Source organism: Molothrus aeneus, chromosome 21 (assembly GCF_037042795.1).
Source record: "Molothrus aeneus isolate 106 chromosome 21, BPBGC_Maene_1.0, whole genome shotgun sequence".
Taxonomy (NCBI): Eukaryota; Metazoa; Chordata; class Aves; order Passeriformes; family Icteridae; genus Molothrus; species Molothrus aeneus.
The window spans coordinates 8,068,211-8,093,505 of record NC_089666.1 but is presented as its reverse complement, the minus strand read 5'-3'; the positions used below and the strand labels follow the sequence as shown (position 1 = coordinate 8,093,505).

The following is a 25,295-nucleotide window of genomic DNA, read 5'->3' as shown; positions in this document are numbered from 1 at the left end:
ATCTGGGCATTCCCTGGGAATATTTTATGGGATTGTCACAAAATCCCGGAATGTCTGGGGCTCTGGGATTGTGGGAATTCCCTGGGAATATTTTATGGGACTAAAACTGGGAAAAGAATTTTTGGGGTGATCTCCAACCCCTCCAGGAGAAACCAGGATAGGATGATCCCAAAAATCAGGAAAAGGATTTTTGGGATTATCCCAAAATTGAGAAGAGGATTTCGAAATTGAGAAGAAGATTTTTGGGATGATCCTGAAATTGGGAAGGGATTTCTGGGATGATCCAAAAATCAGGAAAAGTATTTTTGTGATAATCCCAAAAATTTGGGGATATTCTGGGGGGAGTTTTGGGATTTTTCCCAAAAAATCAAGAAGGGGATTTCTGGGATGATCCCGAATTCGGGAAGGGATTTCTGGGATTTCCCAGCCTGGGGCTCTGGGAATTCGCTCGGCCCCGGGAAGGTCCCGCCCAGAGCGGGGCAGGCGCCGGGGAGGTTCAAAATTATCAACAAATCCCAAAAATGAGCAACAAATCCCGCCTGGAATGTGCTGGGCTGAGCTGCTTTAACTCCTGCCGTGCTGGGGACGTTCCAGCGGGACTTTTCCCCTCCCCAAATCCCAGGGGTTTCTATTTTTCCCATTCTCAAACTCCAGGTTTTTTCCCATTTTTCCCATTCCCAAATTCTAGTTTTTTCCCCTTCCCAAATTCCATTTTTTTCCATTTTTCCCATTCCCAAATTCCCCTTTTCCCCCTATTTTCCTGTTCTCAAATTCCAGTTTTTTTCCTTTTTTCCCCTTCCCAAATTCCAAGGTTCCATTTCTTCCCATTCCCAAAATCCATTTTATTCATTTTTTTTCCCCTTCCCAAATTCCATTTTTTTTCCATTTTTTCTGTCCCCAAATTCCACATTTTTCTGGAGGTGTTGCCAAGAAAACAGGGAAAAAAATTTGATTTTTCTGGATTTTGGGTTGGGAGTGTCCCGTGCCTCAGTTTCCCCAAGATCCAGAGTTTTCCTCCCAATCCATAAATTTTTTTCTCCTTATCCACAAAACTGGGAAATGAAACAGGGATTCTGCTCTGTCCACGCTGGGGTTTATTCCAAGGCAGGGATTTCCAGCCCTGCCAGGTGCTCCAAATTCCCAAAAAACCCCTGATTTTCCTGGGATAAAATCCCCCCCCAAAAAGTTGATCTTCCTCGGATACATCCCAAAAAACCACTGATTTTTCTGGGATAAATTCCCCAAAAAAAGCTGATTTTCCTGGGATAAAATCCCCCAAGAAACTGATTTCCCCGGGATAAATCCCAAAAGAAAAGCTGATTTCGCTGGGATAAATTCCATAAAAACCCTGATTTTTATGGCATAAAATCCAAACAAAAAAGCTGAATTTCCTGGGATAAATTAAAAAAAAAAAAAAAAAAAAAGCAGCTGATTTTTGATTTTTCTGGGATAAAATCCCCAAAAGGATCGGATTTTGCAGGGATGCGCAGGGAGGAAGCGGGCGCTGGTCCCAACCTGGGGCAGTTCCATTATCGGGGAATTTCATGGGATCGTGCGAGCGGCGCCTGCGGCTCCTCCTTTTCCCCTTTTTTTTTTCCCTGTTTTTTTTCCTCCTCCTTTTCTGGGAGTTGATGGAAACTGGAAACTCCTCCGGGAAGCCGCGAGGAGCCGGAGCCGCGGCAGGAGCTGGGATTTGGGATTTGGGATTGGGGATTTGGGATTTGGGATTGAGGTTTGGGGTTTGGGATCTGGGGTTTGGGGTTTGGGATGCGGAACCCGCGCGCTCCTGCCCCGTGACAGCGCCGGGGGTTGCGGGGATTTTTTAGGGGAAAACTGAAAAAAGGAAAAACTTTGGGAAGCTCCACCTGCTCCTGCCGGGCTCGGGAGGTTTCGCTTTCCCCCCGCGGAGCTCCTGGAGTGTGAGGAATTCGGGGTTTGGTTTTTGGGGTTTTCTTGGGGGGGTGTGAGGCAGTTGGGGTTTGGGGTTGTTTTTTGGGATATGTTTTTTGAGGTTTATTTTTTGGGATGTAAGGAATTTGGGGTTTAGGATTTGTTTTTTGGGGTGTGAGGAATTTGGTTTTTGGGATGTGAAGGATCTGGTTTTGGGATTTGTTTTTTGGGAATGTGAAGGATCTGGTTTTGGGATTTGTTTTTTAGGGTGTGAGGGATTTTTGGGGGGGGGATGTGAGGGGTCTCTTTTTTTGGGATTTGAGGGATTTGGCTTTTGGGGTGTGAGAGGTTTGTTTTTTGGAGTTTGTTTTTTGGGATGTGAGGGGTTTGTTTATTGGGGTGTGACAGTTGTTTTTTGGGATTTGTTTCTTGGAGTGTGAAGAATTGTTTTGGGATGTGAAGGATCTGGTTTTGGGATCTGTTTTTTGGGGTGTGAGGGATTTTTGGGGGTCTGAGGGATCTGTATTTTGGGATCTGTATTTTGGGATCTGTTTTGGGGTGCGGGGCTGGGTTTTGTCCCTCCAAGGCCGGGATGCCGGCGCTTCCCTGGATTCCGATTCCCCGCAGCGCCGAGCGGAGTTCGAGGGTTTGTGCCGGGAATGGCCGGGGTGGTCCCGGGCTCTGAGCCGAGCCTGGCTAAACCCCGCCTGAGCCGGGCCCGGCCCTGCCCTGCGGCTTTCAGCACCTTTAAAACCAGCTTTAAACCGAGCCTGGGAGGGTTTAGAGCCTTTAAAACCAGCTTTAAACCCCATCTGGGGGCTGAGAGCCTTTAAAACCAGTTTCAAGCCCCGTTTGGGGGGGCAGAGTAAAACCAGCTTTAAATCCGGCTTGGGGTCAGAAGGGGCTGAGTAAAACCAGTTTCAAGCCCCATTTGGGGGTGCTGAGTGCCTTTAAAACCGGTTTTAGGCCGGATTTAGGGCAGAGCAGCCCCTCGCCTCTGGGATTTCTGGGAAGCTCCCACGGACTCAGCTTCATCTCCTGAGGATCCAGAATTCCAAACAAATTCCAAACATATTAATCTCTGGCTTTTCCATCCCGAGGAGCTGCTTGGAACCTTCTGGAATTTGGATGTTTTTGGACACAGATCTGGGGTTTTTTGGTCCTGAAGGATTTTGCACCTGGCTGCTTGGAACCTCCTGAAATTTGGATGTTTTTGGACACAAATCTGCTTGGATCCTTCTGAAATTCTGATTTTTTTTTGATACAAATCTGCTTGGATCCTTCTCACCTGCTTAATTCTGGATTTATTTTAGAGAGAAATCTGGGGTTTTTTGCTCCTGAAGGATTCTCATCCAGCTCCTTGATTCTGACCTGGTTAATTTGGATTTATTTTGGACACAAATCTGGTTTTTTATTGCTGACTGCTTGGATCCTTTTCACCTGCTTCATTCTGGATTTATTTTAGAGACAAATCTGACTTTTTTTTAATTGCTCCTGAAGGACTTTCCTCCAGCTTCTTGATCCTGACCTGATTAATTTGGGGGTTTTGGGTTTTTATTGGTATTGAAGCATTTTACACCTGGCTCTTTGGCCCTGACCTGGTTAATTTGGATTTTTATTGGTACTGGAGCATTTTATCCCCGGCTCCTTGATCCTGACCTAATAAATTCAGATTTTTTTGGACACAAATCTGATTTTTTTTTGGTCCTGGATCATTTTCCCCCTGGCTCCTTGACCCTGACCTGGTCAATTCCAATTTTTTGGGACACAAATTGGATTTTCCTCGCTGCCACCATGCCGGGCTGGTGGCTGCTGCTGGCGCTGCTGTGCCACCAGCTGTGTCCCCGCGTGGTGACAGCGGCCAGGAGGGACAGGGACAGGGACAGGAGGGGCAGGAAGGAGCACCCGGAGCCCCTGAACACCTCCCTGGCCAACAGCGAGGAGCAACCCAAGGTGGGTTTGGGTCATTCCTGGAGTTATTCTGGATTTATTGGGATTTTCCTGCCATTTCTGCGCTGATTTCGGGCTCATTTCATCAATTCTCTTTGGGTTTTTATTTAATTTTCATTGTTCTCCATGTTGGGAACAGCAGAGAACTCTCAAGGTGGGTTCGGGATCGTTCCCAGAGTTATTCCTGGAGTTATTGGGATTTTCCTGCCTCTTTTCCCAACCTCATTGCATCAATTTCCTTCAATTTTTATGTTTAATTTTGATGGTTCCTCATGTCGGGAACAGCAGAGAGCTCCCGAGGTGGGTTCTGGGATTGTTCCCAGAATGATCCATTTTTCCATCCCCTGAACATCTGGGTGGGTTTTCCATGGAATTTCAGGGATTATCAGGGAATGGGAGTCCCTGCAGTGGGAAAAAGATCTCTGAGGGACTCAGAAAAAGAGATCTGAGGAACTTCCAGAGCTCTTGGCTCCTCCTGATCCCTCAATGTCCTCCAAAAGAAGCAGGATCAGCCCAGACTGGATTTTTTTGCATCTTAGGAGAATCTGGGCAGGTTTTCCATGGAATTTCAGAGGATTATCAGGGAATGGGAGCCCCAGCAGTTACAAAAAGATCTCTGAGGGACTCTCAGAACTCTTGGCTCCTCCTGATCCCTCAAGGCCACCCTCAGTGTCCTCCAAAAGCAGCACCACCAGCCCAGGCTGGATTTTTGGGACCCCTGAGGCCAATCCATCCATGATCCTTGTCCTGGTTGTCCCCAGCTCCTGGAGGCTGCAGATGCACGGATCACAGACCCCCGCAGGACCTGGATCTCCTTCGTGCACCGCCCGGACGACGGCAGCAACTCCAAGAGGAGATGCAAAGGCAAAGACAAAAAATTGGTAGGATTTGCACCCCACGTGTCCCAGTTTCCTTCCTGCTGCTCATCCTCAAGGTTCCAGCTTTTCCCAGCCCAAAGAGTGCTGAATTTCCATTTTTTGGGGGGTTTAATTCTCCATTTTTGAGAAATTTGAGCCTTCTTGCTTTGGCAGTGGAGATGTGGGAATTTTGAACCAGACTCTCTCAAATTGAGCCTTTTCTAGGTTATTTTCCCACTCATTAAAAATAAAATCAGGGTTTTTCTTTTCCTTCCAAGAGATAAAGTCCAAGTATCCCAAAGGATCAATTAATCAAGGTGTGGACAAGTGGTTTATTTCAAATTAATGAGCTGAGTGACAGCTCATTAATTATGTGGCACTTTTCATCTGCTGCTTGGACAATCTTGGATTCTTTTAATTATTTTAATTATTTGAGGCATTTTTTGCATCCTCTGAATGTCTGGGCAGCTTTTCCATGGAATTTTAGAGGATTATCAGAGGAATGGGAGTCCCAGCAGCTGGAAAAAGATCTCTGAGGGACTCTCAGAGCTCTTGGCCCTTCCTGATCCCTCAGTGTCCTCCAAAAATTACCAGGAATTTTCTGGGAACAAACCCCCTCACGTTGCTGATGTTCCTGTAGGATTTTCTGCAATTCCCAGGTTTTAATCCCAAATTTTCCTTTGTTCCCTCAGCGAGGCCTGGTGGGGCCTCCGGGGCCTCCCGGGCCTCAGGGACCTCCAGGAGCTCCGGGGGCTGAAGTCACCAGGGAAGTTCTTCTGCAGGAGTTCAAGGAGATCTTAAAAGGTAAAAGATTTTAAAAAGTCCAAGATTTCCAAAGGATATTCAAGGTAAAGGGTGTTAAAGGCTGGAGGAGTTTTGTTTTGGTGAAGAACCATGAACCAAAATGGCAACCAAAAATGTTCCCCCAGTGCTGCTGGGCTTTAATTGAAGATCCAAGTGCAGAATTCCAGGCACACATTAATGGTTTCATAGGCCAGGCCCTTAAATGAAGATTTTATTTCCTTTTATTTAATTTTATTCCCCTTTTCCCCTCAGAAGCCATGGAGCACAGGGCCTCCCTGGCCATCTCAGCCCAGCCCAGCCAGCTGCTGCCCCTGGAGAAGGTTCCATCACAGGAACAGGAATGGGCAGGCCACTAAATAAAGATTTTATTTAATTTTATTTTATTTAATTTTATTCCCCTTTTCCCCTCAGAAGCCATGGAGCACAGGGCCTCCCTGGCCATCTCAGCCCAGCCCAGCCAGCTGCCCCCGCTGCTGCTGTCCCTGGAGGAGGTTCCCTCACAGCGGCGCCTGGAGGAGGCCTTCCACTGCAAGCTCAAGGGCCAGGTGCTGGTGGACAAGAAGACCTTGGTGGAACTCCACAATTTCCAGTTGGTGAGGAACTCCAGCCTCATCCTGCTGGAGATCAGCTCCAGGGCTCTGTGGGGCTTCTGCTCGGCCCAGAAACTCCTCTGGGGCTGAAAGGAAGAGACAAATCCATGAGAAGGTGTCCACAGGAGGCCAGAGGTGGATCCACCTGGGATCCCCTTTTTAAATTCATTATTCCAGAGGTTCTATCCCTGATGGATCCACCTTGGATCCTCTTTTAAAATCCACCATTCCATTATTTCCCAAACTTTTGGCAGCTTGGCTTGGCAGCCAGGCAGGATCAGCCCTGAGGCATGGGCAGGGCTGGAGGGAGAGCTGCTGCCTCATTAATTAGCAGGGAAAATGGGACTAATTAAGCCATCCCAGCCGTGGGCTGCTGCTTCCTGTGCCTCAGGCATGAGGTGCCCAACTCATTCCTGATTTTTCCTGGCTTGGAGCTGCTGTGGGAGGCTCTGGGTGCCAAACTGGCACCGCAGCCAGGGACAAGAAGAGTCGGGTTTGGGCTTGTGCCCTCTGGGAAAGGGGAATGCAGAGCCAGAGCAGCCCAGGGATTTGGGATCAGCCCAGGGATGGAGCCAGGAGCAGCCCAGGGATTTGGGCTCAGCCCAGGGATTTGGGCTCAGCCCAGGGGTGGGTTTGGGCTCAGCCCAGGGCTCAGCTCTGTTCTCTCTCCACAGCCCATGGCCAAGGGCGCGTTCCTGCGGGGCTCGGGGCTGAACCTGGCCACCGGGCGCTTCACCGCCCCCGTGGGTGGCATCTACCAGTTCTCAGCCAACATCCACATTGGTGAGTGCTGCCCCAGGGAGCCCCAACCCCTCGAGAACCCCCAGAGAACCCCTGGAGGATTCCCAGATATTCCAGAGGTTCTGCCACTGATGGTTGGTGACAGATCCTCTTTTTAAATCTGAGATTCCAGGGTTCTATCCCTGATAGATTACCTTGGATTCCCTTTTTAAATCCATTATCCCAGATGTTCTATCCCTGATGGATCCCATGTTAAATCTGTTATTCCAGAGGTTCTGCCCTGATGACCAGTGATGGATCCACCTTGGATCCTTTGCCTTTGGCTCCATCAGATATGGAGGAACCTTCTGGCACCTCCTGCAGCCATCCCAGGGCTGCTGATGCCCCTCTGTCCCTCAAACCCCAGAACTGGTGGGATTTCTGACATTTTCCCTGCTGTTTTTCCCAGACCACAGCGAGCTGAAGAGCAAAGTGCAGCTGCGGGCGCGGGACAGCGTGCGGGTGCTGATCTGCATTGAGTCCCTGTGCCACAGACACACGTGAGGCACCCCAGGGCCACTGAGGGGATTCTTTCCCTCTAATTTTCCACATTTCTGAACATCTCAGCCAACTTTGGCAATTCTTTCCCTCAGGGGGATTTTGGGACCTTTTCCAGGGAAGAAGGGGCTGGAAAAGGAGCTTTTCCAGCAGAGGGCAAAGCTGTGGCTCTGTCCTTGGCCCCAGACCCCAAATTCCTTCCCAGGTTGATTTTAATGCCCTGCCCTGAGCTCCTCCAGAAATCCACAGGTCCAGAAATCAGGATGACTTTGGGACAGATCCCAGAGCAATCAGGATGGATTTGGGACATGTTCCAGAGCAGTGGGAGTGATCAGGATGGATTTGGGACAGATCCCAGAATGATCAGGATGGATTTGGGACAGGGATCCCAGAATGATCAGGATGGATTTGGGACAGATCCCTCAGGTCCCTCAGGATGGATTTGGGACAGATCCCAGAATGATCAGGATGGATTTGGGACAGGGATCCCAGAATGATCAGGATGGATTTGGGACAGATCCCTCAGGATGGATTTGAGACAGGTCTCAGGTCCCTCAGGATGGATTTGGGGCAGGGATTTGGGATGGTTCCCTCAGGGTGGGTTTGGGACAGGGATTTGGGGCAGGGATTTGGGGCAGGGATTTGGGGCAGGTCCCAGTCCAGGCGCGCATGGCTGGGACGGACGGAGCCGGCAGCAGCGCTGGGAGCCTGCCTGGACACATTCCCTGTGGAATTTCCTGGGAATGCCAGCACTGACTCACCCATCCATCCATCCATCCATCCATCCATCCATCCATCCATGGGGCTGGAAAAGCCCTGGGGTGTTGGGATGAGCCCCGGAAGCTCGGGAGGAGCAGGGGAGGGCTGGGGCAGGACCTGACACAGCCTCGCCTGAGCCGCTGCCAAGGGCTCCAACCTCTCCTTTCTCCTGGGAAAAACTCGCTGGGACTTGCAGAGATTCATCTCAGGGAAAAGATAATTAAAAACAAAAAAAAAGGAGGAAAGGGGTTGGTTAAATTGGGAAAATAAGGAAAAACAACAATGGACAGGAACCAGCCAGGCTTAAAACTGAGTTTAACTGGACTGAGCAGGTGCCAAGGGGCTCCAACTTTTCATTTTCTTCATCTGTTTATTTCTTATTTTTAGGTCTTTGGAAGTCATTGCTGGCCTGGAAAGCAACAGCAAAATCTTCACTGTTTATGTCCATGGCTTGCTGCAGCTGCAGGTGAGGCCCTGAAAATTGGGAATTTCTGCCCCAAATCTCTGGGGAGGACATGGAATTACTTCCTGGACCTTCCCCTGGAATTCCAGGAAATAAATAGCAAATAAAGAATTAAATAATAAATAAATCAATAAATAATGATAATGTTAAAATTAATGATTTTTAATAAAGAACAGTAAAATAAATAATTAAATAAGTAGCCAATAAATAATAATTAAATAATAAACCCTCTTTGTTCCTACATTTAAAGGAGGGAAATTCCTCACCTGGGGCAGCACCAGGAGGAAAACTTGACTGGGGTTTCACATTCTGAATTGAAGGCACGGGAAAAAGAAAAATCCAATATTTATAATAAATTTTATTTTTATTTCCCAACTCTCCCCTGGCATTGCACTCCCAGTGGAATTCCATTCCCAATGAATTGAAATTCCATTCCCGATGGGATTTCATGGGAATTCCATTCCCAATGGGATTTCTTTGGGAATTTCTATTCCCAGTGGGATTTCCCACCTCCCAGGAGGGGCTCTGAACCCACTTCACCCAAAAAGGCGCCAGGGCAGGAAAGATTTTTTGGAAAAAACCCCAAAAAAACCCACACCAAATTCCTTCCAAAGCCACAAAAATTCTTCCGCTCCATCGGCTCAGCCCCAGACTTGGGCTGAATTCCTGCTGGGAATTTCAGATTTCTGTGCTGGCAGGGGCTGAGCCCCGGGACAGCACGGGGCTGAGGAGAAGCTTCCAGAAGGGAATGGTGGAGCTGGGATTGTGGGTGTGCAGTTTGGGTAGGAGGGTGAGGTGTCACAGGCTGGGAAACTCGGAGTTTGGGGCTTTAGAATAAGAAATAAATGGGGCAAGATGGAGGCTTTGGAGTGGTGGCTGCTCCTTCTGCTTCACCTCCTTCTCCTTCACCTTCTCCTTTTCCTCCTCCTCCTCCTCCTCCTGCTGGGTTTGGGTGCTTTTGTGCCATTGGATAAAAACTCCACATTGCAGCCCATGGGTAGTTGGTTATTGAGTAAAAAGTAAAAATAATTTAGGTGTCATTTCTTATTTAGACACTTTAGCCCTAAGAGGCCTTGTAGAGAGAGACAGGGCTCCGTTTTCAGTTTGGTAAAGTGCTGCATAATTCAGTTTATAGGACAATAATACAAATAAAAACTAACAAGCGTCTGATTCCAAACAAGAAATTCCACCTCACACATTTAATCCCAACCCTGGCTAAAAAGGAAGCTAAAACTCCACAGGTTGCTGCTGGAGGAAGGGATTTTCCCGTGTTTGTCCTGCAGAAATTCCCGTTTTCCCCGTTTCCCCGCAGGCTGGCCAGTACACCTCCATCTTCGTGGACAACGGCGCCGGCGCTGCCGTCACCGTCCAGCCCGGCTCTGACTTCATGGGGATGCTGCTGGGAGCCTAGCAGCGAGGATGGCCCCCAAATTCCCAAATTCCTGCCTTTTGGACTGAAAAACCCCCACTTTAACCTTGAAACCGCTCCCTGTTCCTGCAGAATTTTCATTCATCCCCAGCTTGTCCAGCTTTGCTTCCAGAAGGTGCTGCTGATTTTTGAGGTCCTCACCAGCTCGTTCTTCATCAGAATTCTGCTTTTTATCCTCTTTTTACCCAAAAACCCCCTTGGAATATTTAATTTGTGCTTCACCAGGCGCTCACGGAGCCGCACGCTGCATTGGGAGCTCGTTGTGTTGTAATTTGGTTATTTCACTGTAGCACTTGTAACCAGCACGGGTTTGGGGTTTTCTTTGGGATTGATTTGGGTTTTGTTTTGGGGTCGGAAATGAAGGATTGAGATGGGAAATATCAGAAATAAATCAGTGACTCTTTTCTGTGTGGTGGGGAGGAAGGGGACAAGGATTTTCCAGCAAAATTGCATTTTCCAGGGGGCTGGGAATGGTTTGGATCCTCTCCCAGGTTCAGATTTGGGTGTATTTGACAAGGAAAATGTTGAATTTTCCTACAATCCAAGGAATCCCAGGCTTGAACTCTTTTATATCCTTTATATCAAAATAAAATTATATATTATAATTATATATATATATTTATAATATATATAATTATGTCTCTAATTACATATTTTCTAAATATAATTATATATATTTTATATTTTTAGAAAGTATATAATATATATAATTATATTTATATATATGGTTTTCCATAGTTTATATGGACAGTTTTCCCAGTTTATTTATTTACTCTCCCTCAAATCCTGGAATCCTGAACTCCTCCTCAAACCAGGAATCCCAAACTCTTCCCCAGTCCCAGAATCCCAAATTCCCCCTCAATCCCAGAATCCCAAACTCTCCCTCAATCCTGGAATCCCAAACTCCCCCCATTCCCGGGTCCATCCCATGGGTTTATCCCGCTCAGGACCCCAAGGGAGGAGCGGGGGTTTTGGGATTTTTTGGGAATCTCTGGAGTCCCCTCCGGTGCCCCCAGCCCCAAACCCCCTGGGCCGAGCCGGTCCCTGGCCCACCCCGTTTATCACATCCTGGCATCGCAGATTTTTGTTCCATTCCCGTTTTTTTCTGGCTCCGGGAGCTCTGGGAGCCAGGAATTTAAATTGGTGTTTGCAGGAGGAATGCGGATTTGGGTGCCAAACCCCGATATCATCTGTCTGGCACCTCCAGGGCAGGTGATTCCCGGGAAGAATGGGAATTCTGGGCTGGGGTTTGCTCAGCCTGCAGCCCTGGGGGCCTCTCCTGCTCTCCCAGCACAGGGAAAAGGGAATTTCCAGGATTTTCCAGGATTTTCCAGCTGTTCCTCCCTCCCTGCCCATGCCCAGTGGCTGTGGAGTCATTGAACCTGGAAAAATCAGGGAGAAATCTTTAATTCTCTTCCCTACTCCTTGTCCTGAGTGTTGCCCTGTGGGACTGGGATGTGGGGTGAGGAATTTTGGGGATTTGGGGGATTTGGGAAGGGCAGATTCCAAAGGGGAATCCTTTTCCCCCGGAAAATCTGGGAGAAATCTTTAATTCTCTTCCCTACTCCTGAGTGTTCGGGAGCTGATCAATCTCCCTGTGGGACTGGGATGTGGGATGAGGAATTTTGGGAATTTGGGAATTTGGGAATTTGGGAAGGGCAGATTCCAAAGGGGAATCCTTTTCCCCAGGGAAATCTGGGAGAAATCTTTAATTCTCTTCCCTGCTCCCTGTCCCGAGTGTTTGGGTGCTGACCTGTGGGGCTGGGATGTGGGGTGAGGAATTTTGGGGATTTGGGGGATTTGGGAAGGGCAGATTCCAAAGGGGAATCCAGGAAAATCAAGGAGTGCTGATCCTGTGAAAGCAGAAGGAAGGACCAGGAAAACATGGAAAACATGGCATTGTTATGGTTTTTTCCTATGGAATGCTCCCTCAGGGAATCAGGGATTGGAGCTGTGTGGGAAGTGCAGGAATTCTCCCAAAATTCCCCTTTTTTTCAGGAGCTGTTTTCTTTTCCTCCCAGGTTTTGATTTCTTTTGTCACTTTGATCTGCAGACCAAGAGCGGGAGGCGATGGGAGGCGAGGGGCGGTCACGGGATATTGGATTCCAAAAAAAAAAAAAAACAGGGAAAGGGCAAAAAAAATGGGAAAGGAAAAGTGAAAAATGAAAATCTGAGAGGGGACAGAGCAGGGGGGGCCTGTGGGCAATCCCTGGGATATTTTGGGAATTTTTCATTTTGTCCTCAAAAACTGGGACACGATTCCAGAGCTGGAATTCCACTTTTATCCCTGGGCTTGGCTGGGACTGGGAGAGATCCATGGAAAATTCTGGTCCTGGAACTTCCAGAGATTCTGGGTCCGAATTCGGGTGGATTTTGGGGGAATTTGGAGTTTTCTGTGTGGATTTCAGGGGTTTGGAGTTTTCTGGGTCCAAATCCACGCAGATTTTGTCAAGTTTGGGGTTTCCTGTGTGGATTTGGGGGAGTTTGGAGTTTTCTGGCTCCAAACCCAGGTGGATTTTGGGAGAATTTGGAGTTTAGGGGAGTTTGGAGTTTTCCGTGTCCAAATCCAGGTGGAATTTGGATTTTCTGTGTGGATTTTGGGCAGTTTGGAGTTTTCTGCATGAATTTTGGGGAGTTTGAATTTTTCTGTGTGGATTTTGGGGCAGTTCTGAGTTTTCTGTGTGGATTTTGGGGCAGTTTGGAGTTTTCAGTGTGGATTTGAGGCAGTTTGGAGTTCTCTGTGTCCCAATCCAGGTGAATTTTGGGACTCTGGATTCAATCCCTTTCCCTCCCCCCTGCAGGAGCCACTCCCCGGGACAGCCCCAAACCTCGGGAACCACAGATCTGAGCAACTTTTGGGAATCTCCTCCTTTTTTCCATCATTTCCACCAAAACCCGCCAGCCTGGGCACGGAGCCAGGAATGAAATAATCCCAATTTTCTTTGGGAACGGCTCGAATTCCCTGCAGGCGCCACATCCCTGCCCGGGGGTGGGATCCTGCTCGCCTGGCTGGGCTGGAGCCGGGATTTCCCTCTTTTTTCCCCTTTTTATTTCCCTCCTTTTTCCCCCTCTTTTTTTCCTCCTTTTCCCCCTCCTTTTTCCCTCCTTTTCCTCTCCTTTTTCCCTCTTTTTCCCTCTTTTCCCCTCCTGTCAATCCCAGGAATTCCCAACGAGTTTTATCTCCCTGGGATTCTTTCAGTGCCTGTCTGGGAGCTTTTCACTTTTCCCAGAATTTTTTCCTGGCTCCCAGTGAAAATTCCCAATTTTTTGGGATCAAACCTGTGGACAGGGGAAAGGGATAGGGTGGGAAAAAATAAAAATCCCTCCAAAAACCCCCAGGCTAAACGCCCTTTTCCAAACTTCCAGCTCCTTTTCTCTTTGGGAAGGGACGCTGGGGGAGAGCAGAGGCTGCAGATCTTGGGAAGGATTAGGGCTGGACTCGGGCTCCAGGAATGTAAATGTGTCTGAAATGTGTCTGGCTCCATCCTGGCTGGAGATTCCTGCCTGGAGCCCAGGCCCTGCCTTTGTTTGCCCACCCTGGCCGGGCTGGGAGCAGCCAAACTGGGACTTGGGAGCGGCCAAACTGGGATTTGGGAATGCTCAAATAATTGGGATTTGGGAATGGCCAAACTGGGATTTGGGAATGCTCAAATAAATGGGATTTGGGAATGGACAAACTGGGATTTGGGAATGGCCAAACTGGGATCTGGGAATGCTCAAATAAATGGGATTTGGGAGAGGTTTTGATGCTGTGGAGGAGATTTGGGGACAGCAGGAGGAGTTGGGGGTAAAATTGTGGGGATTTCCTTTCTTTTCCTTTTCCCTTTCCCCTTTCCCCTTTCCCTTTTCCCTCATCAAGCCCAAATATTCAGCACATCAGCACCTTAAAAATTAATTTTTAATTAAAAATCACCTTTTAGGGATGTTTTTTCCCTCAGGTTTTTAACAATTCTCACACCAGGGTAAGGCCAGGATGTGCTCCCAGATCTGCTCCCAAATCCCCCTGTCCTGCAGGAGCGAATCCACACAAAATCCAGGTGTGAACCCCCAAATGTTGACCTGTGTGTGCAAAATCCAGGTGTGAACAACTCCCAAATATTGACCCCTGTGTGTGCGCAAAATCCAGGTGTGAACAATTCCCAAATATTGACCTCTGTGTGTGTGCAAATCCCAAGTGGAAAAATTCCCCCTGGGGAAGGAGCCAGAGCTCCCAGGGAAGGGAGATGAAGGGATCTGTCAAGTGGAATTCCAGGAGAAGTGGAAACTGCCAGAAATGGAGACTCTGGAATGTGCCTAAAATAAATATTCCCTGCTGGGTGTTTATTTTGTCTGGAGGTTCCTGTTCAGGGCTGCAAATCCCTGCCTTGGGGTTCTCCAGGGAATGAAGGTGGATTTGGGATTTGTCTGCTGCAAATCTTCCCCTCATTCCCTCATTCCCTGCAGGGTGAGGCTGGAATTGTGCTGGGTTGCTGTGGGATCGCTCCTGGAATCCCAAAAGGATTCAGCTGGGATGGAATTCCAGGGTTCCTCCTCCCCTTCCTCAGGGAAGCAGCTGAGAATCATTGGAAAAGTGTCCAGGTGGGATTGAAATCCCTGCCTTGAGATTCTCCAGGGAATCCAGGACTTGACATTGTCCTAAAGTGGATTTTGGGAATTTTCTGCTGCAAATCTTTCCTTCATTTCCCCATTCCCTGCTGGGATGAGGCTGGAATTGTGCTGGGATGCTGTGGGATCACATCCAAGTCCAGCTGCCCCATTTGTTTTCCAGGATTCTCTGCCTGGATAAAAACCCCAAAATTCCCTCAAAAAATCCTGCTTTGGGAGCACAAATAATTGAACATTGCATTAATAATAAATCCCAATATTTGGGTTTATTCCACAAGGCTTTAAGTTTATTCCTTTTCCTTCCCACACCTTTGATTTTCCCAAAGGAATCCCTCTTTCTTTTTGGGACGTTTTGTGGGTTTTGGGTTGTTTTTTTTTTGGTGGAATTTTGGGGGTTTTTAAAGATTTTCTTTCAGATTTTCAGCTCGTTGCTCAGTGCTCCCACCAGGACACATTTCCTGGTTTTCCTGGATTTCCTGGATGGAATTCCAAGCTGTTCTCTCCCATCTGGAATCCAGACACCCACAGCAGATGTTCCCACTAATCAGAGCCTTCCAGATGTTCCCACTAATCAGAGCCTTCCAGATGTTCCCAGCCTTGGGATGTTTGTTTTACACAGGCAAAATCCCCAAAATTCCCCTCCAAATCCCAAATCCAAGAGGCAAACACCATCCCTGGGACTGACTGTGTATTCCTAAGGGATCTTGGAGCCTTTTCCCAATGGATCATGGAGCTTTTTCCTATGGGATCATGGAATGGAGCACGGAGCCTTTTCCTATGGGATCATGGAATGGATCACGGAGCCTTTTCCCAATGGATCCCAGCCCTATTTCCCAATAGATCCCAGCCCCATTTCCCAACAGATCCCAGCCCCTTTTCCCAGTGCCTGCGAGCTCCCATCCATTCTGGGCAGGCTCCAGGCACAGGAATCCCGGGAATCCCGGGGATCCCAGCCCCATTTCCCAGTTCTGGGAAGGCTCCAGGTGCGGAGCCCCGGCGATCCCAGCCCCAGGAGGGCCCGGGGTGATCCCTGCTCTGCTCCCCGTTCCCTGGGAATGCTGAGCCGTTCCCTGGGAATGCTGAGCCCCGGAATGCTGAGCCGTTCCCTGGGAATGCTGAGCCGTTCCCTGGGAATGCTGAGCCATTCCCTGGGAATGCTGAGCCGTTCCCTGGGAATGCTGAGCCCCGTTCCCTGGGAATGCTGCTCCCCGTTCCCTGGGAATGCTGAGCCGTTCCCTGGGAATGCTGCTCCCCGTTCCCTGGGAATGCTGAGCCGTTCCCTGGGAATGCTGCTCCCCGTTCCCTGGGAATGCTGAGCCCCGTTCCCTGGGAATGCTGAGCCGTTCCCTGGGAATGCTGAGCCGTTCCCTGGAAATGCTGAGCTGTTCCCTGGGAATGCTGAGCTGTTCCCTGGGAATGCTGCTCCCCGTTCCCTGGGAATGCTGAGCCGTTCCCTGGGAATGCTGCTCCCCGTTCCCTGGGAATGCTGAGCTGTTCCCTGGGAATGCTGAGCCGTTCCCTGGGAATGCTGAGCGCCGTTCCCTGGGAATGCTGAGCCCCGTTCCCTGGGAATGCTGAGCCGTTCCCTGGAAATGCTGAGCTGTTCCCTGGGAATGCTGAGCTGTTCCCTGGGAATGCTGAGCCGTTCCCTGGGAATGCTGAGCCGTTCCCAGCGCGGCGCGGTCGGACGGAGCCCGGCGGGAGCGGCGTCTGCCGCTTGAATTCCCCAATAACAGCTCTGCCCTCCAGCCAGGCTGGAGCCGGCGCCCGCAGCAGCCCCTGGCATGAAAAACTCCTCTGTGCCTGTGACACTGGGGCCTTTGATGGAGCAGCCCGGGACGGCTTCAGCAGCGGGGATTAAATATCCCAAATATCCCAATTAGTGCAGTTCACAATTAGTGACAATTAGCTGGTCCCTCTCCAACATTCCCCAAGTGCCCATCCTTGCAGGAGGAGGGAGGGAGGGAGGCAGCAGCAGGAGGAGGATGCTGCAGAGATTGTTCTGGGGATGATGAGGATGAATGTGAGGTAAAATCCACTTCCCAGCCAGAATCCCCCATCTCAGAGCGATGGAAAATTGGAAAATTGGGATTCTGGCTTGCAAACAGCAAAGGAGAAGAGGCTGGATCTGCATAAATTTGCCCAGCAAAATTCTTTATATTAATATAAAGAATTATCATATATTATCATATCTTATATTATCATATATGATATGATATTATTAATTACAAAGAATTCATTAATTGGTGTTCTATATCCTGCCCAAGCCCCCAAACACAGGATTTTCCCTCTGAATTCCCACTTCTTTGTGGGAATGAGAGGAAAAAAGCTCTGACAGGTAGTGTTGAGTCCCAAAATGTCCAAGGGGATGCACAGGAATGTTAAAATTCTCCCCAGTTCCGGCTGGAAACCCAGGTGGGTTCATGGCTGTGCTCTTGAGGGTCCCAATCCCTGCTGAATTTGGGAATCAAAGGTTGGAAAAGCCCTTTAGGATCCTCAAAACCACCTGGGTGCTGTTGTTCCCCAGGGCAACTACAATAAAATTCTCCTTTCCCTGGATTGTTCTGGATTTGCCCAGAAAATGAAAAAATAGGAAAAAAATTCCTCCTATTTCCATTTAACCAGGATCCCCCATTCACAAGCAGGGCAGGATGTGAATTCCCAGCACTGCAGGGTGATCCCAAGAATGCCTTAAGGAGAATTTCATCCCAATTTCTATCCTGAATTTTGTATTTTCCTCGCCTTCCCTTTCCTGCTCTGCAAAGCCAGAGAGGGGAACGGGCAAAGCTGTGGAAAAATGTTGGATTTAAAGTGTTAAAAAAGGAGAGGGGGAAAAAAAAACCCCAAAATTTCTGGCTTTTAAATCAACCTCAGCGTTGCTGATGCAGTTGTTTACGAGCCGCTGTTCCAGCCCATTTCACGGACCAAAGCCAAGGGAAATGAGCTGTTTGATGTCTGCAAAGGCATGGAAAAGCCATGGAAAAGCTCCCATGGAAAGGGAAGCGCTGGGATAAACACTCCCTGATTGCAGGGAAGGGCTGTGGGGAACCAGGAATCATTCAAGGAATGGGGGCATTTTCCTGGAATGTTCATCCCTATGGGGAATATCCTGAGCTGGGAGGATCCATGGGATCAGAGTCCAACCCTTATCCCTGCCCAGGACACCCCAAAGTCCCACCTGGGAGCGTTGGCCCTGCGTGCTCCCCATGAGGGAAACCAGGGATAATTCAAGGAATGGGGACACTGGGACACCCAGAATCATGGAATTAGGGAATAGCCTGAGCTTGGGAATCAATCCCTCTCCAAATTTTCTAATCCAGGTTTATTTTCTCTTCATCCAGGTGATGCCTGAGGTCCCACCTGGAGCCACTGCCAGGATCAGGAGATGCTGACTCCACTCAGGAATTCCTTTTCCAGCCTCCTACCCCAGGCTCTGGTTATTCCCTGCCTCCTTCCTGGCAGGAATTGCAGGTTTTTAAATTCCCTCTTGGAATTCAAAAAGTCATTTTCCTCCTTAATTCCTCCTTTTCCCCCTCAGTCCTTCCCCTGAGGTGCCCCCAGGAAAAACCAGGCCAGGCCAGGCCCGCTATCCCGCACCTTGCAATATTTATGGATTTCCTTGGAGACAGAGCTCTTTGGGAGCCTGCAGCTCAGGTTTTAGGGTTTATTTCGGTGTCTCCAGCCCTGCTGTCTGAGCCTGAAAATAGCAACCGAGGCTGATCTTATCAGCAGCTCTTGGAGACTCCAATTATCTCCTCCCTCGGCTCCTCCGCAGAAATCGGATCCTGGTTATTGTTTTCTGATCCCACTCCCTGTCCTCAAAAACCTCCCAGCCACAGCCCAGGAGCTTTCCAGGAGCCAGGCTGCAATTTTATAATGTGGGAGATAAGCAGAATTCCCAAAATCCAGCCAGGCCTGCACCCCAAAGCCTTGGGCCCAACGTTCCGAGGGAGAAACTGAGGCAAGAATTCCATTTTATCAGCTCTTCCTGATAAATTCCCTGGGAATTATGGATCCACAGCACCAGGTCAGGATTTGGGAAGTCTGTCCTTGGATATGGAGTGGGAGATGCCAGCAATCCTGACTCCAATTAACTGCAATTCCCTAAATCCAGCCAGGCCTGCACCCCAAAGCCTTTGGGAGCAGTGCCTGAGAGGAACGATTTCCTCCCAATGTTCTGAGGGAGAAACTGAGGCAAAAAATTAATTTTAGCAGCTCTTCCCACTAAATTCCCTTGGAACAATGGATTTATGGCACCAGGCTGGGATTTGGGAAGTTTGTCCTTGGATATGGAGCCAGAGACTCCAAGATTCTGCTCTTCCCTAAATCCAGGCAGGCCTGCATCCCAAAGCCTTGGGCCTAATGTTCTGAGGGAGAAACTGAGGCAAAAATTCCATTTTAGCAGGTCTTACTGCCCAATTTCTTTGGAATTATGGATTTATGGCATCAGGCTGGGATTTGGGATGGATCACCATCCCAAAAACCCCTGGATGTGGCACTTGGGGACACGGTTTAGTGGTGGATGCTTGGATTTGTATCTTGGAAGGTTTTTCCTGGATTTTTAATTCCAAGATTCCAAGGAGCAGCTGAGTCACCCCCATCCCACAACAACCCCAAAATTTCCTCCTAGCCAGGAATCCCTATGGAATTAAAGGGAATGATAAAGAAAAGCAGGATAATTCAAATTTTTCCAAGTTGTTGTGCACAGCACCTCAAATTGGGAAAATCCTGAAGATTCTCCCAATGTTTTCCACAGCGGGATTTGGGAAGGGACGGCAGGATCTGCAGAGCTCTGGACTCTGAGGAGCTGCAAATCCCAGCAGGGAAAAAATCACCCAGGAAACTGCAAAAAACCTCCAAAATTAATCCCAGTCTGGGATTTCAGTTTAGCAAAGCCACGGATTCACCCTGGATCCAGCCCAGCACATTCCCAAGGGTGAGCAGGACACTCATTTTTGTGGGATCAGGGCATGGAAAGAAGGAGAAATAATTACCCAAGATAAGATCAGAAGGATTGGCCCCAAATTCCAGCTCCTAGCACCTCAAGCATCAGGATTTTGGCAGATCCAGATCCAGAATCCTGGCTCGAGTCCTTCCCTAAAATCAACACTAAAGTAAATATTTGGAATTGTCCTGGCCAGCAGCAGCTCTGGATAAACGTTTTCTCCGGTGGTTTGTGCTGTGATGATTCCAAGCCCTCTGGCACCACCCCAAACCCATCGATCACCGGCGGCAACGACGACGTTTTCCTTTCCTTCAAAAATCCGAATTATTCCTTTTCCAGCCTTTTTTGTTCCTCGTGGATCTTGTGCTCTGTGGGAGCTGCAGAGTGGAAAAGAAGCAGGGCTCACATTCCTGGGATTTTGGCCGTCAGGGGAAGCGGGGGACGATGGGGACCACCAGAAGGGCAATTGTGCTTTCCCACCAGGAGAGGTTCCTTGCCAGCTTCCCGGACATTCCTTGGCACCCCCGGGGCTCCTTGGCTCTGTGGGATCGTGGATTTCTGAGTTTTCCTAAAAACTTGGGTGGTGTCCAGGTTATTCCTCCTTTTTTCCATGTTTTCCACGATCAGAGGTTCTTCAGCCTCATTCCCAACTTTTTGGGGACATCTTGGTGGTGGCCCTGGCATCTCCAGAGCCCTTTGGATCTGTGGGATCATGGATTTCTGAGTTTTCCTAAAAACTTGGAGCAGTGTCCAGATTTTTCCATATTTTTCCACTTTTCCCCACCTTTTTCCATGTTTTTCCATGAGGAGATGTTCCTCAAATAAAAGAAAATTCTAATTTCCCCCTTAATTCCAGCATCTAATCCAGGTGAATTTTCCTGTTGAAAAGAGGAATCAGCTCCCAATCCCACAAAAAGTCCCCTGGGAAACTCCTGGAGTGTGAATAAATTTTTAATAATTTTTAATAAGAATTTTTAATTTAAATCAGGGTTTTTAATCACCCCAAAAACTGGAGCAGGGGTCCCACATGAACAGGTTTGGGAATTAAAATCCTTTGGAAATTCCTTTGGAAAATGAAATTTCCCAGCTCAAATCCATGGAATTTTCAGCAGAGGAAACACCAAAAATTCCTGATTAAAAGGGGACACAGGGACTGGGATTTTGGGTTGAGTTGTTCCTTTAAAAAAATCCAGGAATGGTTTTCATTATTTTAATTAAATGTCAATAATTTTATTAATTTTCCTGTATTTTAAGGACCTTTTCAAATGTTTCTCTTTAGCTTTCCACATCAATTTTCCATGGATTCCTCCATCCTCAGTAATTCCCCCATAATTCCATTTTTTTAGTGGAAAACTCCCTTCCCTTTTTTCCCCGATTGTTTTATGTTAAAATCAGAGCCCACCACCCGATTTTAGTCACAAACCTCTGGTTTTAAATGAATTCCTTGTTTGTTTTAAGGAATTCACACTTCCAAAGGCTTGGAGGGACCTCTAGCGACTGCCTGGGACAGGCAAAAAAATGCGGGAACAAATTCCCAAAGGGTCCCTTGGCTTCAACAGCAAAACCCCAAAGTTATCCCAAATCATTTATGGGGGAAAATCAGTTTCTTTTCATGGCTGAGGGAAGTCTGAGCTGTTTGAGGGCGGAATGTTTGAAATTTGGAGGAAAATCGATTTAAAAAATCTTGGAATGCTGAGGATTAAAGATTCCAAGGAAATCAAGGGGGGGAAGTTTCTTTTAAAATAATTTGGCCTCATCCTCACCTGATTTTGCTTCCCAGGTGGAGTTTTCCAGGGAAAATAAAGGGGAAAGGTGGATAAAATAATGGGAAAATTGATGTTATTCTGGGAATAAATGGATTTATCTGGTATCTTCCTGAGAAAAGGGGTCAGATGGATAAAATAATAGGAAAATCTATGTTTTGATGGGAATAAATTGATTTATTTGTAATTTTCCAGGGAAAAAAGGCTGAGTGGGATAAAATAATGAGAAAATAGAAGTTATGACGGGGATAAATGGATTTATTTGTAATTTTCCTGGGACAAAAGGGTAAAGGTGGATAAAATAATGGGAAAATGGATGTTATTCTGGGAATAAATTGATTTATTTGTATTTTTTTTTCTGGGAAAATAAAGAGAATACAGTGGCAAGAATTATAAATAAATATAATTATAAATAAATATTCACATTACAGGTAATTTATCACGACACAGACAACACTGATGAACCTCAGATGGCAAATGGATGTTTAAAAAACTGGGAGTTGCTGACATCCTGGAAAATTCCTGCTTTGGAATAGGATATGTGGGGGAAAAATACTCCTTGGTAATCCCTATGCATGCATTATAATAATAATTGTAACTATTAGAATAATAATAATTGAGTTCAACATGCTAAAATAATTGAGTTTTTGCAGGATTTTAGTTTTGTTTTAGGAAAAAAAGCCTTGAAAAATTCAAAATAAAAAATCTTCTGAAGATTTTTGATCTTCAGTAAATAATTAATTAAAACAAGAATAACAAAAAAATAAAATTCCAATGGAACTGATCCCTTTGGTTTTCCTAATTCCTAAAATTCCTAATTTTGCTAAGCAACAAGAAAGAGAAATTGGCACTTTTTTTATTTTCAATTTTTCTGTGCCATTTGTCTCTTGCAGCCAGAGCTGGGAAGGAGGGAATGGAATGGGAATGAAAGTGCAGAGTGCAACAAACGCAAACAAACCAAAAAAACCTCACAAAAAGACGTTTAAGAAATGCAATTTTACATTTCCAAAGTAAAAAGTGCCCACGCTGCAGGGGCTGCAGCTGGCACAGGGCGCTGGGGCAGTTCTGGAGCAGCTGCCCCTGGAAAATGGGGGAATTCCAGGTCTGGAGATAAAGAAATCGTGCCCCAGGCCTGTGTGAGGCAGGACTGCGGGGAAAGCCCCCAGTTCCGGACGTGTCACTGGTAATGAATTCAATTTCAGTGCCTCTAAAGGGATTTGTGGAGAGGAGGAGGGAATTCCCCTGCCTCTGAGCACCTAAATGTGATTTTTCAGTGTGCTGGAAAGAGAAATGAAAGTTCTCCAAATTCAGTTTTTGGGGTGGGGGGAACCTTTTTCTCTTGACTACACAAATTTCACTTTTATACCTTAAATCCCCACCCTGGGGCAAATGGTTTTTGAACTCCTACTGATCGATTTTTGCTCATTTGTATTAAAAATAAACCTAAATTTGGAGCAGCCAGGGAGTTCTTGAGTGAGTGTTGGAGGGACATGAGCTCAAAACAACACCTGGAGGCTTTGCAAAGCCAAAAAATCTTCTCCCAAAATAAGCATAAATTGAATTTCTGCCAAAACTCAGCAGTCGGGTGATTTCTGCACGTTGCCTTTCAGAGAGCAGACTGAAGGGTTCCATTCTCTGCTCTCCCTGCAGCTGTCCCAGGAAAAGCCGATCCCTGTTCCCACCCTCTGGAATCCTCTGCTCCCACTCTGGGCTCTTCCCTCCTTGCCCAACTGGCCTTTCCTTGCCAAGGAATAAACAGCAGCCTCATTTTAGCCTTATCAGCACCAAAACTTAGCGTGACCTTTAGCAAACCAACCTCAGAATCTGATCCAACTTTTCATTCCAGTTCTCTCCCCCCCTTTTCTCTACTTTTTGTGTTTTGACACCTTTTATTTGCCTTTAATCCTGGCATCTGACCTTTTGCTGTGCTTTCTGGCACTTGTTTTGTTTTATTTTTTAAGCATCTTTAACCATGCCACGTCAGCAGCTCTCAGGGAGTGTCAGGGTGACAGAATGAGTCGTGCAAAATCTTTCTAAGAGTAATTAACCCCTGAGTCCAATTAACTGCTCTTCCCTAAATCCAGCCAGGCCTGCATCCCAAAGCCTTTGGGATCGGTGCCTGAGGGGAATCATTTGTTCCCAAAGTTCTGAGGGAGAAACTGAGGCAATAATTCCATTTTATCAGCTCTTCCCACTCAGTTCTGCTGGAATTATGGATCCACAGCACCGGGCTGGGATTTGGGAGGTCTGTCCTTGGATATGGAGTGGGAGATTCCAGGATTCTGCTCTTCCCTACATCCAGCCATGCCTGCATCCCAAAGCCTTGGGCCCAATGTTCTGAGAGAGAAACTGAGGCAAGAATTCCATTTTCATGGGATTCTCCCCGCGTAACAGCAACCAGAGTCCACCATCCCGAGGCTTCTTCCCGAGGCCTTCAGGGGATGCCGTCCTTCCTCTGGCAGCACTGCGAGGGAGGCACTCCCCAGTCGTACATGTAGGAAAGCCTGAGCTTCACCTCCTCCTTACACAGCTTCCCTTCCTTGGCCAGCGTCTGGTGCTTCTCCAGCATGTCCTCGATGCTCTGCTTGTGAGTCACGATGTATTTGTTGCTGCAGCCGCGCGATTTGTACTCGGTGTCGAAGCGGGGGTCGTGCACTCTCTTCACGTCGATGGGCGCCAGCCACACGCCCAGGGACACGTCCTCGCTCTGCCACAGGTTCAGGTAGTCCCTGCTGAGGCGCAGGTAGCGCACCAGGTCGGCGGAGATCACGTAGCCGCCGCCCAGCGCGTAGGGCAGGTAATAATCGCACAGCAGCCAGGCGCTCTCCTTCCACTTCCCCCCGGATTTCACCCGCCCGCGGCCCGAGAAGAAGCCCCAGTAGAGGCGCCGCGGCTCCTTGGCCCTCAGCTCCTCCACCAGCACGTCCAAGCGCACGAAGGTGTCGTCGTCCGCCTTGAGGGCGAACTGGAAGTCCAGGTGCGCGTCCAGCCACACGTAGGTGGCCAGCACCTTGGCCGTGAGGTTCTCGTAGGAGTCGCGCAGCTCGGGCAGCAGCAGCAGGTCGCGGTGGCGGCTCTGCTCCAGCTCCAGGCTCCGCAGCTCCTCGGCGCTCAGCCCCGCCGTGCCCACCACGAAGCGGCTCCAGACGTGGCCGTGAGGCGCCTGCCGCGCCGCGGCCATCCAGGTGCTGCGGATGATGCTGCGCCGCTCGCTGTACTTGGGGCCGCTCATCACCACCACGGCCACGAAGGCGCTGCCCTCGGGGCCGGCCGGGGGCGCGGCGCGGGCCCCCCAGCCGGGCTGGCTGTGTGGGAGCGCGGGGGGCGCGGGCAGCGGGCGCAGCCCCTCGGAGGTGCACTTGGCGAGATAGAGCAGGACGGCGGCGCAGAGCGAGAGCCCGCCGAGCCCCAGCGCGGTGCGGTGCCGGCTCAGCCGCCGCAGCGCCTTCATGGCCGCGGGGCCCCTCACGGCGGCACCGCCGCCACGCCCGCCCCGTTTAGGCGGGAACGGCGGTACGGCCGCCGGGAGGGGACAAGTTTTCTGCGGGAGCGCTCACGGAGTGCCGCTGCCGCGCTGCGGTGGCTTCATGGCCCTCCCGCGCTTTCCGCCTTCTCCTCGGGGAAGCGGCGGTTCCGTCCCTGCTCCTGCCGCGGCTCCGGCGGTTCTCGCACCGGGGCAAGGGGCGGGAAGAAGGGCAGAGGCCGCAGCGCCTGACGCTGTGGCCGCCATCTTTGAGTAGGGCATATGAGGCCGAGGAGGCGCCATCTTGGGTTTGGGCACTGCCCCTTGGCCGTGCCTTCTTCATGGAATCATGGAATGGGAAAAGGTTGGGATGGGCTCAAAGCCCATCCAGTGCCACCCCCCGCCATGGGCAGGGACACCTTCCACTATCCCAGGTTGCTCCAAGCCTCAGCATTGAGCATTTCCAGGGATAGGCAGTCACAGCTGGGGCAGGGGTTTG

At 48.9% G+C, this 25,295-nt stretch overlaps 2 protein-coding genes across 2 annotated transcripts; one reads left to right on the top strand and one right to left on the bottom strand.

The window, feature by feature from the left end:
• The first annotated feature begins 3,684 nt into the window (after positions 1-3,684).
• Positions 3,685-10,002, top strand: C1QTNF12 (C1q and TNF related 12). The gene is made up of 8 exons (XM_066564174.1): positions 3,685-3,843; positions 4,602-4,721; positions 5,390-5,501; positions 5,913-6,094; positions 6,766-6,874; positions 7,281-7,371; positions 8,516-8,594; positions 9,904-10,002. Exons 1-8 carry the CDS (start codon positions 3,685-3,687, stop codon positions 10,000-10,002), a joined length of 951 nt encoding a protein of 316 aa, XP_066420271.1.
• An 11,568-nt stretch (positions 10,003-21,570) lies between these two features.
• B3GALT6 (beta-1,3-galactosyltransferase 6) lies at positions 21,571-24,963 on the bottom strand. The gene has a single exon (XM_066563903.1). The coding sequence runs from the start codon at positions 24,782-24,784 to the stop codon at positions 23,768-23,770; it is 1,017 nt and encodes a 338-aa protein (XP_066420000.1). The 5' UTR covers positions 24,785-24,963; the 3' UTR covers positions 21,571-23,767.
• Between the last annotated feature and the right edge of the window lie 332 nt (positions 24,964-25,295).